Raw genomic sequence first — 14391 nt, 5'->3', positions numbered from 1 at the left:
TCGACACCGTGGTAAGATATTTTTTGGTACTCCAGCGGCGCATTACATCCTTTCGTCGTTCGTCTTGCCAACGTCATCATCATCAACGACAAGACGGCAATGAGGGAACCAGCGGGCGACACTACCGACACCCGCCACCGGGTGTCTCCATCACGAAGTCGCGAACCCGCGAATCGACAACAGACGGGCTCCGGAAAATACCCACATTGAATCGACCGAGCGACCGACGAGGTGGTACCACATAAATAGAGCCCTCCGTGGGTCTCCTGGTGGGCGCGAAAGTTGAAGACATCAAACCATCGGCCAGGTAGCAGCCTCGCAGGAAGCTCATTTCCGAGCGAAAAAAAACTCTCCGCCGCTCCGCTGAGATCCGAAATCCAAAGCATCCAACAACCTCTACTCTCTGTCGCGTAAGGCGACGTTGGGATCGTTTTACCGAAAGAAACATTGGCCAACAACCTCAGCACACGTGGCGGTGACTAATTTAAATCCTGAAACCGTTACACTTTACCGGGGGTCCAGCATAGTCAAGTCATCGCGCAGCCAAGAAAAACATGATTTCAGCGACACGTACTTACTGCCATGGCCATGGTCGCCGGCGCTGGACAGTCGCGTCAAGGGTCGTTTGATGCAACGAAACGATTTCGGGCAGGATCATTGCTCACGGTGGCTATCATTATGCGGACACCGCGCGCATCGAGCCATCATCATCATAATGTGGAACACAATCATAACGCTATCGATAACACCGACGGCTAACGGCCCCCCGAGAAGTGGACCGCCCGATTCGAAAAGTCGTAAAGTCTTTTTATTATTATTTCGCGCGCTCGCTTGGGAACAACGGAGCCACTCACTGGGTCCCTGTAGCGTCTGCAAACCATAGCTCCCGCTTTCTTATGGCCCCCTTCCCAACAACCCTAAAAGAGCCTCGGGTGGTATCGTGTAAAAATCTAAAACCCTGCGAACTCCCGTCGCAAGAAGTAGCACAGCAGACGTTGGCCGGGCGTTTGAAGGGTCGATGATGATGTCTTGGCCGATGTTCCAAATAAAAGATTCAACCCAGACACAACAACGACCACCGCCCGCGGCGGGCCGGCAGACGACGCTACGACGACGTTTTATGCTACAACAGTCTGTCCACCGTCCCCCGTCGAATCCTTTCCCCCGGCCGAGAGCGAGCACGTTGAAGCGAACCGAGGTCGTCAGAGGCCACCATTTGGGCCGCAGTCTTAGCAAGGTGGCAAAAGGATTGCTGCTGCTGGTCGAGTTTGAAGAAGTTGGAAGGTAAGAAGTTGCAGACGGTCAAACTTCGGTACTCCACTCCGCGCTCCATCTGCGTCGTCCGCAGATGGCCCCGTGGCTCCTAACAGTGACATCCTGAAAAACTATGTCCCAAGCGGGTTCGCGATACTGATATTTTTATTTTTCTAATATTTGTTTACTATAAATCACTCAACGAAATGCCAAACAATGTTTCATTTTGATCCTGTTGGCACAATCCGCCAAACACAATTTGAGCTCGATTCCTTCGAAGGAATTATCCACAGGACGACAAACAACTAACAGATTGTGGTCCTCCTCCAAACACAGGTGTTTTGTTCCGTCCTTCCGTCCACAAAACTACTCACCGTAATCGTCCTGCGACGGCCAGGATTGCGTGAGCGTCGAGGACGAAATGTAGCACAGCGCCGCACTAGTCATCTTTTTGGTTACTTTTTCCACGATTACTCTCTCCGGTGACGTCTGGTCTGCAGTCTCACTGAGGAAGATGATCGCGCACGATATCTCACACCGCAGATTGTGGGCCCCCCCCCGGGGACGGGCTGGACGCCCACCACGCTCACGCGCACGCACCACAGAGCCTGATGATGTTGCACACACAGCAGCGGCTGTCTATTATTATCATGACCCGTGGCACCAACGGAGTCAGCCCAACCAGCCCAGACACTATTGGTTGTTGCGGTTTTCGGTACCTGACCTGTACCGGGAAGGTTGCGATTGCGTTGTGCGTGCTCCTCTCGCGCTCTCTCTTGCTAAAGGTTGCGAAAGAAGGCAAAAACCGCGCGCGCAAGAATCGGCCGCACCACAAGACGCAGACTCCGCCGATGACGACGAGGAACCGAGACGGAGGAGGCGCGCGAGCGACTTCTAATCGCCCAAAGGCTGAGACGCTAAGATCTAGCGTTTATTTTTACTTTCTCACGCCCTCGACGACACGACCGCAGCAGACACACCGAGCCAACGCAATGACAGAAAATTATGCAACCCGCGCCCGCACGTCGGTCGGTCGGCCTCCGATTAAGTAATGCTCTCTCGAGTGGGACTCGCGGTGTAACTGCCACAGTCTGTGCTGTATCCGATTTCTGTATTTTCCGAGGATTTGGGAACCGTTAAGCGAACCGCGAACTCAGGACACTCTGCGATCGTCACAAACTCCAGACAGCGCTCTGGAAACACCCGTGGTTGGCCTCCTCTTGAGGGAAACTTCAACAGAATCCAAGACTTTCGTTCGCCGGCACCACAACACCACGCGGCACGCGATCAGCGATCATTCTGCAGCGCGACGACCGTTCCGTGTTGGACGCGAATCGCGACTGGTGGCCCCACAAAGAGCCTGCTCCACCGACACAACCGGCACCGACACTCGTGCTGCGACACAACCGCGACACCAACAACACGCGGCCCGACCAAGACTCGTTCAACCGTTTCGTTTCGTTGTAGGATTTATTTCGAGAGTGTCACGCGTTCATCGACGCACTCCCCGACCAACAACAAGGCCGAGAGAAAACACGGCCAGGACTGCATTCGTTCCCGGCGCAACGTCTTGAGTTTCCAATTTGTGGCCGCTGATGGGACGAATGGGACAAAGGAAACGCGCGCGCTCTCTCTCCCTCTCTCTGTGTCAATAAAATTGAAGAATTGATCCATGTCCAGACTGGACGACCCTCGTGACAACGCCCACCATAGTGCAGAGTCTGCAGTTTGGCCTCGACCTACCTCGGGCGGCGGGCTTCCTGATTCTTCGCCCCGACACCCCAACTGTCAAACCGATTAACACTCGTCCTTCGTCTTCTTCTTGGCCCTGTGTGCGAATTAGATCGGCGCAGCGCAGCCTCGGTAAGGCCGTTGACATCCGTTCAGGTTATCGGCCTACCCACCGCCAGGCGTGGTTGAAGAACGTTAGCCCTGGATGTCAGCTTTTTGTGTGGTGATCTCATCTCTCCGATCGCGTACTGTGGAACACTGCACATCCTCCTCCCCTTCGAAACAGGAAGTTGTCGGACGCCGTCGCAGTGGGCCGATCCGGTTCAACATCTGTTTGGCACTTGGGTGCACTTCTCGAGGTGCTTTCTTAACATGCGCCTTGTCGTCTTTCAAGGGGTTCTCCCCCTCCATTACAGGTTTGGCTCGCTGAATCACACACAAACCAGAAGGCGGACCGGGCGACCATTCATCACCATTCGGCGGTGATTCGGCCATTGGTGTGTCTACATCTTCCAAAAGCGCAACACACGCGACGCAATAAGCTAATCGATTCTGAGCCATACTAAAAAAAGGAGTGCTGGAATTAAATTGTACACGCAATTGTACAAAATGGCAAAGAGCGAACCAATTTTCCGACTTCCCCTGACCACAATCACACCGTCCGACGCGTGGAGATGCTGTCAAAATTTGAATCCATCGTGGTTCTTCTTCTTCTTCTTCTTTTGGCGCTACAACCGCTGAGCAGTCTTGGCCTGGCACCAGAGACAATGTTAATCTCTGATGCTCTTCTGTAACTTTTAATTTTTTACGGACGGGATTGTTAGCCCCGCGCCAACCCCCCTGTCACGCCGGTATCGGGAATCGAAACCATGACCGGTTGAGTTACAACCGATCCCGGGATTCGAACCACGGCCAGCTGCGCTGACAGCGAAGAGCGTTACCGACTGCTCTATCAGCGGGGGTAATCCATCGTGGTTACCGTGGATAAACACCGTTAATCGTAGCAACCAAAGCTAACCTAATGACATCGTTGTGCCACAATCCCCATCAGTGGGGTCCTTGAGTATTGAAGAAACCTTCTCACGTTTGCCGGTCTTGTTTTAACCTTCTTTAGTTGCCCAGAAAGGAGACAGCCTGGTCACTGGCTTTGAAGGTCGCTGGCCTTGTCGCGAAAGTTCGAGTTGGCACGGATCCGGCGGCGGCGACGGCCATCGATCATTTGCATCGACGCGACACTACATCGACAGCCGAAGAACACGCTCTACACATAATTTGGAAATTTCGCGAAGACACACAACATTAAATTAGATTGATTTTTTTTATTCCAGACGAACCATGGCCATTTGAATGCCCGTAGCAACAAGAAGCGCAGTCCACCAGCAGCACCAGCATCAGCGCAACTCTGGATGCGCTAAAAATCGAGCGTCCACAGCCAAAAATAGAGCATGAACGCGCGTCCGGCAACAGAGTCGCCGCCGCCGCCGCCGCCGCAGAAGACGGCGGAGATCCTGCGCCGGGGCCCGAGAAAAAGCAACACGTTTCCTACGTCATCGGCCTTTCGCGTGTCCGTCTCAAAAATCGCGACTCACTTCCGCGCTCCATTCGCGGGCGCGCACTCTGACTCTGACGCGTGACGGAAGACGAAAACGAGTGTCCGAAAAGGCCCCCCTCAACCAAACCCGGGGCTCCCGATCCCGATGTTCCACGATTAGACCGCCGCAACAACCCACTTTCTTATCTCGCGAAGACATGCATCGCCGTCGCCGCCGCCACCGACGCGAAATACCTGCCCGGAATCCCACCCGATTTAATTTCAGCGCACGTTCACGTGCTGTGCCGTTTGACGTATATGCCCAGCAGCAGCATTGCGGGTACGGACTTGCCCTCGCAACTTGTCATACTCGTGTTGTCATGGTGAACTAGAGAGAGCCGCCGGCAAGATACCGGACTACCGGACTTCAGCAGTACGTCACAGCAAGCCAAACGAAGCCAGATCACGCGCACGCGTTGATTTGTCTCTCAAGTGCCATGACGACGACGACGCGCGACATGACGACGGCTGTAACCAAGTGTCATCGTCGCATCATCATCATCCATCGTATCAGCTCAGTTTTAGGGGTTTTTTTGACCCGCGTAAAGTCTGGCCGTATATTACACAATATGTGCGCGAACCGATAAGAGAGGTGCGAGGCAGCAGCTCCTGATAGGTCCCCGTTATCGGCCGCAGCCGCAGTGTTCGGGTACGCACCTAACAACTACGGTCAGCGGTCAGTCAATGGTGCCCTGCTGCTGGATGCCTTCGCCTGGGCCTCAGCCTATCAACCGACTGAGCCCCGTTGACCTCATTAAATCACACTTTTGGTCGCCCAGTTTCCAAGGCATCATTTTTGGGGAGCTACCGAACGATAAACCGGCCCGGCAGGGGGCCAATAAATTGAACCCCCCGGTGGGGCACAGTCTTCGTGTATTGTGCATTTTGGGACTCTGTACATAAATTGTCTTTGAAGAATTTTGAAAATAATACAAATGTTTTGTACAAAATGCACAACGACTTGCCAAGAGCCGGCTGAGTTCACGAGACTTCGAAACAAAAAGTACGCCGTTTTCCTTATGGGGATATTGAGTGCAGGATTCCATTTTGTTCCGGATTCTTGTCAAAAAGTGTAGGACAGTCCAGTCGATCAATCTAAAAACACGAATTGTTTGCATAGAACTTTAAATGTTTGCTTTCAATTTTTTTTTTTTTTTTTCGAGAATAACCTACAAGAGACAAACTAATGATTAATTTTTCCGACTGATTCCATAACAAACTAACAAACAAATCAGTGGGGAGTGGCCCAAAGTGCGCATCGCTGTGGTCACGCGCATCGTGCAGCGCTGATCATCGAGCGAAACGGGTAAAGCAAACACATCTTCTACGCAACATCCTCCCTGGACCTGGACTACTACCGAAAATACACCGACACTGCGCGGCACGGCGTCCCACCAAGCGCGGTCATTTTGCGTCCAAATGATAACGGGAATGACACTGGGAATAGTGGACCAACCCACCCAACCCAAATAATGGTTATGAAATAAAGCTGCCCTCTTTTGCTTTGTGCGATGCGCCTTAGTACCGCGCGACCGGATCGTGTTTCAGGTCGGCCGAAACCGCGAAGGTGTGAACGAAAGGCGACGTTTGCTTATCCCATTGTAGCGTCAACCGAACGGTCAACTTTTGCCGGCCCGGTTTGACTGTACTTTGACCCGCAAAAACGGCGATCGCCGATCGAGGATCCGTCAATTGTTAATATATGGTGTAGTGTGTTGTTGTGCAATAAAATGGTGCAAATATGGCAAAACATCGAACAGCAAAACATAAAACCGTTTTTTACGATTCTTCTTTGCCGAAACGTTCGATCAACGGGATGCCAACTCGCGACACGAAAATCCTGCGGCGGGCGGGCAATCGGGGCGGTGTGCGAAATAATGTTGTAATTTGTATCACGTTACCCCATAAAAAGCTGGCCCACACCTTCCTGCAGCCACACGCACACGTGGGGCGCCATTAAAAATCGGCGATCAACGATCGCAGATCGTCAATCAATCGCCGGGCCGCCACCGTTAAAGGTTCGCGACAGTGTCGAGTGCTGCGCTGTGCCTCCGTCCCAAACATGGCGCGAGAGAAGAGCATGTTTCCGAATTTAACTCGAAACTGAAGCAGCACAACCGGGAAGCCGAAAAAAAACAGAGAATAGGGTCCCCCCGTTCGGTCTCCCCTCTACAAAGGTGTTGCACTTCCCAGTTTAATTATAGAGGAAGACGCCGCCGCCGCCGCCCGTTGGTTAGAGGCGAACGAACTATGCTTGCCATGCGATCTCCGACGTAATCGACGACGATCGGTCGGGAGTGCGATCGTTGCGATCTGGCGCGAAAAAAAAACAAAAAAAACAAAGAGGGAAACGAAAGAGTTGACCCATTAAGAGGGGGATTTATTTTTGGCCGCAAAGTCTTCTTAAATCGCGCAGAGAGCGCACGCAGCTGTGTTAAAATGGTGGCACTCAAGAAGGTACTTTCTCAAAGAATTGTTAAAGGAATTACTACTGTTTCACAATGCTTAGAGACAGAGAGAGGCACTCGATTGACAGCAGGCTTAGTTTCGGTTATACAGAAGGCACTCGAGAATTAGCCGCAGCCGTATCAGTGGGCTCGGCAAAGGATCCAACCAAATCTAACCCAGGAAGGGTTAGGACCATCGGTGGCAACACATTCCGGGGTGCTTACAGCCTCTCTCTGCTCTCTTCACAGCGACGGAAAACCCGACCTGAACCGGTTCTTCCGGGCATCTCAGTTGTATATCATATAAAAGAAGAAGAAAAAACCCAGACAGTACATTTATGACATCGTAAACTGTGCAAGTGACCGAACGGGGAGCGAGAGAGAGCGCCAGTTAAATTCTTTTCCACGCCGCGTGGCCCTCAAATTGTGTAAATATTTTGAAAGACATCAATCCCGGCCTTAATGGGCCCTTGTACGGAAGAATTAAAATAGCTTTTCCCACCCGTTGCAGTTGCACTTATCGACAATCGACGCGCATACCTTTCCTTGGTGGGCTGGCGGGGTTATTATGATGTCCACCGGTCGAAAATGTTTCCTAATATACTTGCCCGATTGAGCACTGGCTGCTGGCCGAGTTACTTCACACAGCACAGCGGGTAAAATTAGTCGCCGACATGAGGAACATTGCGCAACGTTCACGCTTCCCGACCGGCGAAGATAATGGGTCCGAACCGCCGCTTGTCGCATTGGCTTCGCGTCTTCGCTTTGACCATGACCGACATTTTCTTAGAACACCGCACGTCACTATCACCACGAGCAACCCGGGGCGGCATCGACGGATGATAAGACTTGGAGAGATTCCCCCGGGGCACCCGGCAGCAGCAGTAACGCGTCAGGCGTGCGACGAGGCGCGCTGCATCAGCAGCGCCGACGTACAAGTTGTTAAACATGACAAGGGCGCACTGGCGGGAAAAAATAACAACACCAACTGTTGCGGTCCCTTCCACTCCTTCAACAACATCAAACAGGCAGCGAGACGCAGTGCAACATTGCCACACAGGGTGGTGGCAGCCCTAGTGTGCTGTCACTATCTGATAACAACGTCGCGCACTACGTCACACCGGCGTTCGAACGGCGCCTCATGACCGATCGGCGCCGATCTGCGTATGCGTTGCGTTGCGATAAGCTTCGACATGAATTCCAGGAACAACTACCAGGATGTATTGTCCCCGTTCCCAGAAGGGGCGACTTTTAACACCTAGCAGTCGCAGGTGCTGTGTGGCTATCAAACACAAGAGGCGCCATGCTGCTGCTGCTGCCGCTAAAGCCGGTGAAAAACTGATAAATCTAAATCCGGTACCTGCGGTGCTACAATTGATGCGCCGAAGCTTCGGCGCAAAAGCTGATCTCTGAGAGTTTTCCTATAGGCCTACAGCAGTTTGAGTTGCTCAAAATCCGTATAATAATAAAAATGAACGTTTGTCCGTCTGTCGAACCAAATTCGGCAGGTGGAAGGTTTTGGGAAGGAAAAATATTCTGGCGAATGTTTGATGGTAAATTTCAGCAAAACTCGGATAGTTTTCAAGCAATTTGAGGCATATTCAGCTGGTGCGAGTTTTGGCATTTATCCAACGAGAAGCGAGAAGGGAAGCCGGTCGGATACGTCAATCGTCACGTCACCCGATCATCTCAAAAGGAAGACCAACGGGAAGCGAGAAGGTAAACCGATCGAATACTTCCCCAGGAAGTCCGATCCTCTGAAACGCTGGATAATCGAGGAATGAGGATGAAATGAGGCGTGGTGACGGGCGCCCGGAACAGCTAGTTCTTTATAATAAAAGCGTAATCGTGTCCGAGCGAATTAAATGCAGCAAACATATTCCTAAGCTCAAGCCCAATTTTTTTTCAAAGTTACAGAAAATCGTTCTCCAACATTGTCGCCCTCAAACCATAAAGTACGGCAGAAACTTGAGTTGAGCACTCTGCAATCGCGCAATTTGACTGCTTTAAACCGCCTTTTACAGCGGCTTTCGATTTTCCGATGGAACACCGCGGCGCGACCGACATGTTGTCTAAGTTCCCGGCAAGGTCAACCAGCAGACGCGGAAGCAAACCAGCGAGAGATAACGCAACCGCAGCCGGAATCCTTCAAACATCCGGCAACATATTAAATTATATGACCGCGGAGTACCGCGGATCGGACCGACCGCAACCACTTTTATTGCACACACCCGACTCCGGCCGCCTCACATAAAACGGTGCAGCGACATTGTAAGTGTCCACAGCGGACAGCACGGGCGAACGCGCTGCGTTATGCTGCCAACCCGTGACAAATTGCCAGAGACACGCGCGCCTCGCGTCGTCGAGTGAGTCTATTCTTTTTTCCTGAGCTCATGTGGTTTCTTTTCCCATCCCAGGGCCTCTTGCTTGCTGCACTTTTGGTTGAAGAGGTTGCGCACACAAGCGTTGGCATAAAACAGTTATGACACACCGGGGCAGCAGCATCCGTGGCAGGGCCCACCGAGCATCAACTGCAACACGTTAGGCGGATGCGCTGCCCCGCGGAAGTAGAACAAAAAAGTGACCCCCGAGCGGAGAGATTGCGAAGAAAGTTAAAAGCCCTCGGAAAGCTTCCATAATCTCTTCCCACGCCTTGCCCGAGGAGTTCGGGTCGTCCGGGAAAGTGCCAACCAACCCCGAGCACAGGAACACGGCATACCACGGCGGAGAGCAAGTAAAGCAAACGATCAACTTTGTTTGCAAAAACCGAAAGCAACAATGTTGCGGCGCACTGGGAAGGCCGGTCGGCCGGGGAATCAATCGGAGGAACGAAACAACTCAAACCCGAGACGGGGAACGGAGGGAACAGTCTCTTACCCCAAAAGCTAATGAATTCGACGAAAGTATCAAAACTCTTCTTTTCCGCTGAATTACCGAGCCGAATCATTTGTTTGTCCGAAGTAGTGGCCCCTCGATCGATGCCCGCGCACTTTCCATAGACTGCTCAAGCTCAAATCGTGCGTCAGTAATACTTCAAAGTGTAAGCGCACCAGGATCCGTGTTTGCTGGAACCCACCGCCACCGCCGCTGGGAAGCGTCAAGAAATAATTGATTTCGATCGCTCTTCAACACGGCGCCAAGCTGACAAATGGCCCCGGCGCACCCCCGGTCTTTGTTTCGCCGGAGACCGGAAATCGCGCAATCCCTGGGCAAATAAAGGCAACGAACAACGATGACCGGGCGCCTCCATTCGCCTAGGGATTTCCCTTCCCGGAAGACACTCACACACACCGGCACACACCGCCGTCGTAAGTGCGAATGACGGGGTCCGGGAAAATCGTCTTTTGATGGGGGGGCGGCTGGGAAAACGTCTTGTCCGCAGCATGGCGGCCTGCCTCCACGAAGGACAGCATTGGTGCAGGTTAGTAACCGGGAAAATCCGTCGGAATGACAGTGGCGGAAGCGACGGCCCACCAGCAACGTCGGCAACAAAGAAATGGCAATAAAAAGGGTCCTGGTGATGGGGCTGGGGCCCAACACCTTCCTGTACTACATCTCGATCGATTCGTCCGCCAGGCGGGTCGTGCCCGGGCCGTGCCGGAACAAAGAACGAACCGGGCGAAGATGATGCGTGCCTTTGTTGTTGGGTGGTAGTGGAGATGCCTGAGACGACCGGGGCCGGTACTCTTCTCTGCGTCGCAGGAATAACTCCAGTGACTCGCAGAGAACTCGAAAAGCAACTAAGTTGTAGTAATTTTATACAACTTTAAGTTCCTTTTCACACTGCCCTTTGCGTTACCCGTGGGCCAACCGGATGAGGCACATTACTCCTACTCGAACCTCCAGCCAGAACTGGAGAACTGACCTTTTGAAAAGTGTAACCCAAAAAGGTGCCTACACCTCGGGAAAACCCACGGAACACGGTCCCGTAGCATCTCGCGAGTGGCCGAGCGTGGAGGCGTCCCCCTTTTCAGTGTGCGTTTTAATTAGCATTTACGCGCCTCTTACGCGCGGGCGTAAATTCTCAGACGAGCGTGGGCCGCACTCACCGTTGTGTCCTTTTTTTCGGGGGCCACCCACAAACGGGACGGCCACGGAAGATGGTGGTGGGAACGGTTTCCGTCTCGACAAAGTTTAGTCCGATATCAGCCGACAGCAAGGCCGGCCGCTTTCGTTTTCGGGCCATCCGTAGCTCGAGGTTGTCTCCGGGGCAGATAGGCGACCCGCGAATCAATCCCCATCAACCATCGGGTTTATCAGATTTTCATATTAATTCCTTCCCAGACCCGGTTTGCGTTACTTAAAGGCGGAACACCATTGTTTCTTGAACACGGAGTGGCGCTTCCATCTAATCAGTTCGCACGTCATCTTCGTCACCCAGCCCACCGATCGGATTCGTCATTGCGATCGTTAGGGTTACAATCAAGGACAATCAAGGGTTACACATTCTTCTAGGTCCTCTTTCCGCAGGATCTACGGTGAAGTTTAAGAGAAGCTACGACGGTTAAACGCAAAGGTACTTACATTTCTGTTTTGCTTTGTCGGCCAACATTTTGCTGCTGCTGCTACTGCTGCTGCTTGCTATAATATCCGATTCGACCCAATGGCTGCCAATGTGTGGTTGCTGCTGCTGCAGGGGCTGATGCTGATACGGTTGATAGCCTAGTGACGGGAGGCCACTGCTGGCGGCAACCAGCGGTGATTGTTGCTGTGGCTGAGATTGTAGCGATAGTAAATGCTCCTTTTGCTGCTGTTGCTGCAACAAATGCAGCGAACTCGAGTGGTAATGATGATAAAACGGTAGCTGCTGCTGTTGCTGCTGCTGTTGCTGCTGCTGCTGTTGTTGCTGTTGCTGCTGTTGCTGCTGTTGCTGCTGCTGGAGCTGCTGGTGCAGCTGATAATCGAGCTGACTCTGCAGGTGCGCTTGGCTGACCTTTAGCGACTTGAAGCCATAGATGATGTTGTCGTTGATCAGCGAGTCCAGATCGCTGCCGAACAGCAGATCGTCGATGTTGCGGTTCACGGCAAGGATGCGCTTTCCGCTCCCTCCGCTACCGCTTGATCCACCCTCGTCCTCGGCCGGAAACTCGCCGCGTCCGCAGCCACACTCCGAGCCACCGGAAGACGAGTGTCCCGCAACGCCGGCCGCAACCACCGACGCAACGATGCCGTGGGCACTGCTGCTGGCGGTGCTGCTGCTGCTGCTGCTCGCACTGCTTCCTCCACCACCACCACCACCACCACGGTCACCAGCACCGCCGCCACCCCCTCGGATACCGACACTTTCGACGCTCCGCGAGTTGCTGCTGCTGCTGACGTTGCTGTCACTACTGCTGCAGCCGCCTCCTCCGCCGCTGCCGCCGCCGCCACCCGCCGCGAGGCCCAGTGGCAAGTTGTTGGTCGGAATCGGGATCGGGTTCGGTCGCTGTTCGGTGGTGTCTACGGCCAAGTGCCTACGGCGCCCACTACCCACCGCACCACCGACGTACGTCGTCGCCGGAAAGAACTCCACACCCGCCTCCTCCTCCTCCGCTTCTTCCTCTTCTTGGTCCACCCGCCTGGTACCGGTCCCTTCCCCTAGTAGCCGGTGAGTATTTTCTGCACCACCTCCACCGCCTCCTCCACCACCACCACCACCGCCGCCTGCTATGCCTTCTGCCTCGCCGCTCACGCGTATGAAGCTGGCCGTCTTCGGTGACGAGACGCGCCGCCGCCGCCGCTGCCGATGCCGCTCCTGTTGCTGCCGCTCCTGCCGCTGCTGCTGCTGGCCACTACTGACCCACGTCGACGTCGTGACGCCTGTTGCTGTACCACCACCACCGTCGCCGCCGCCGCAGCCTCCACCGGAACCCGCACTGCCGCCTTCAACCACACCACCTCCACCACCTGCCAATACTTCGGCGGGTGTCTCCGGGGACGCACCACCACCACAATTCAGTCGCGCCGCCGCAAACCACACTCTGCCTCTGGTACCGTTCGTGATGCTTCCGTTAATGTTCCTTCCCCTACCGGAACCGGAACCAGAACCGGCAGAACCGGCGCGGTTTCCGGGTGCGAAGTGATTGATTCGCCACTGGCTCGCAAAATGCCGATAGCCACCACCCGAGCCAAGTTCTGCCAACACACTACTCCGCTCTGCGTCTTCTTCTCCAAACAACGGCCTACTGTTGGGGTGGCTTTCGCTGGCAACGCTTTCGGTAACGTTGTTGTTGCTGCTGCTGCTGTTGATGATGTTTCGGTGGCCACCGATCAACAGGTTGCTGGTGTTGCTACGACTCCTTGTCGAAGCACAATCGATCCGCCCGCTGGTGCGGCCACAAACACCCACAACACGCCGGTGGTAATAAGCTGCACTACCGCCGTCGCCGTTTCCTTCGCCGCCGCCGCTTCCGTTAGTGTAGGTTAGTGTTGAAGGGAGCTGCTGAGGAACGGAAACTATCATGCCCCCGGCAGACACATGACACACCACCTGCTGCTGCCGCTGCTGCTGCCACGCGCCGTTTGCACATCAAATAATGCCGATTGCGGAACCCGGATCCGGGCGGACAACAAACGCACACTACCCTTCACATTCACGCACGCACGCACGGACCCTATACGCGTTCAACGCGTACACAAAACACACTGAAACACACTCTCTCTCTCTTTCTTTTTCTATCTTTCTCTTTGTGAGGAAGCTCCTCGTCGTAGTAGTCGTCGTCGGGTTACACGTTTCAAAAACAAATGGTACAATTTCACTCCGCTCACTACTTTTCACTTTGTGGGCTCCTGGTTGCCTGGTTACTTCTACACACCGCTTCCTTCCTTGGCAGGCCGCTAGCTTCGGCGCTAGGCTTCAGTCGCAATGAATCAAACGGAAAATCGAACACACAGCCGCGGTGCTTGAGGACCTAAAATTATACAAAACAAACACAACCATTAAAGAACACCGCGGAAAACACAGGGGGATGTCAGGAAAGTTTCGTGTCGTGTCTTCGTGAACGACAAAACCTTCCGCGGATCCAATTCCGAGATCCAATCTAACACACATTCGCGAATCGAAATCGGATGCGCTAACTGGCGGGTGGTGGGAACGTTTCCCGAGCACGCGAAGTCACCACAATGACCGTGCGCCGACGGACAAATCATTTCTGCGATGTCTTCCGGTTCCACTCAACGGCGGTCACTGCGATTACCACCGTCCGGAAGCGCATCGCACACACACCGCAAACACACACAGCACGCACGACGGGAAGCCCGATGCTAACGCGACCGCGCGAGTGTGTCACCAGTAATGTTAAGAACCATGTCTGGGGAGAGGAGACACATTTTCGCCACGTCCCCCGTGTGGATTACAGGCCAGTGCGCTCGGGGAACGCTGCTGAATCA

At 53.7% G+C, this 14391-nt stretch overlaps 1 protein-coding gene across 1 annotated transcript in view; it reads right to left on the bottom strand.

Annotated features, from left to right (window-relative positions):
- The window catches only part of LOC128269798 (serine/threonine-protein kinase minibrain), a 38320-nt gene extending 24855 nt beyond the window's left edge, over positions 1–13465 (bottom strand). Inside the window, exons 1-2 of the mRNA XM_053007202.1 lie at positions 12803–13465; positions 11548–12712 (exon numbers count right to left, since the gene is read on the bottom strand). Coding sequence (XP_052863162.1) covers positions 11548–12712; positions 12803–13465 — 1828 coding nt within the window. The remainder of the gene's footprint in view (positions 1–11547; positions 12713–12802) is intronic.
- Between the last annotated feature and the right edge of the window lie 926 nt (positions 13466–14391).

The sequence above is a fragment of the Anopheles cruzii genome, chromosome 3 (assembly GCF_943734635.1).
Source record: "Anopheles cruzii chromosome 3, idAnoCruzAS_RS32_06, whole genome shotgun sequence".
Taxonomy (NCBI): domain Eukaryota; kingdom Metazoa; phylum Arthropoda; class Insecta; order Diptera; family Culicidae; genus Anopheles; species Anopheles cruzii.
The sequence above is the reverse complement of the archived record's forward strand: the minus strand, read 5'-3'. Positions and strand labels throughout refer to the sequence as shown.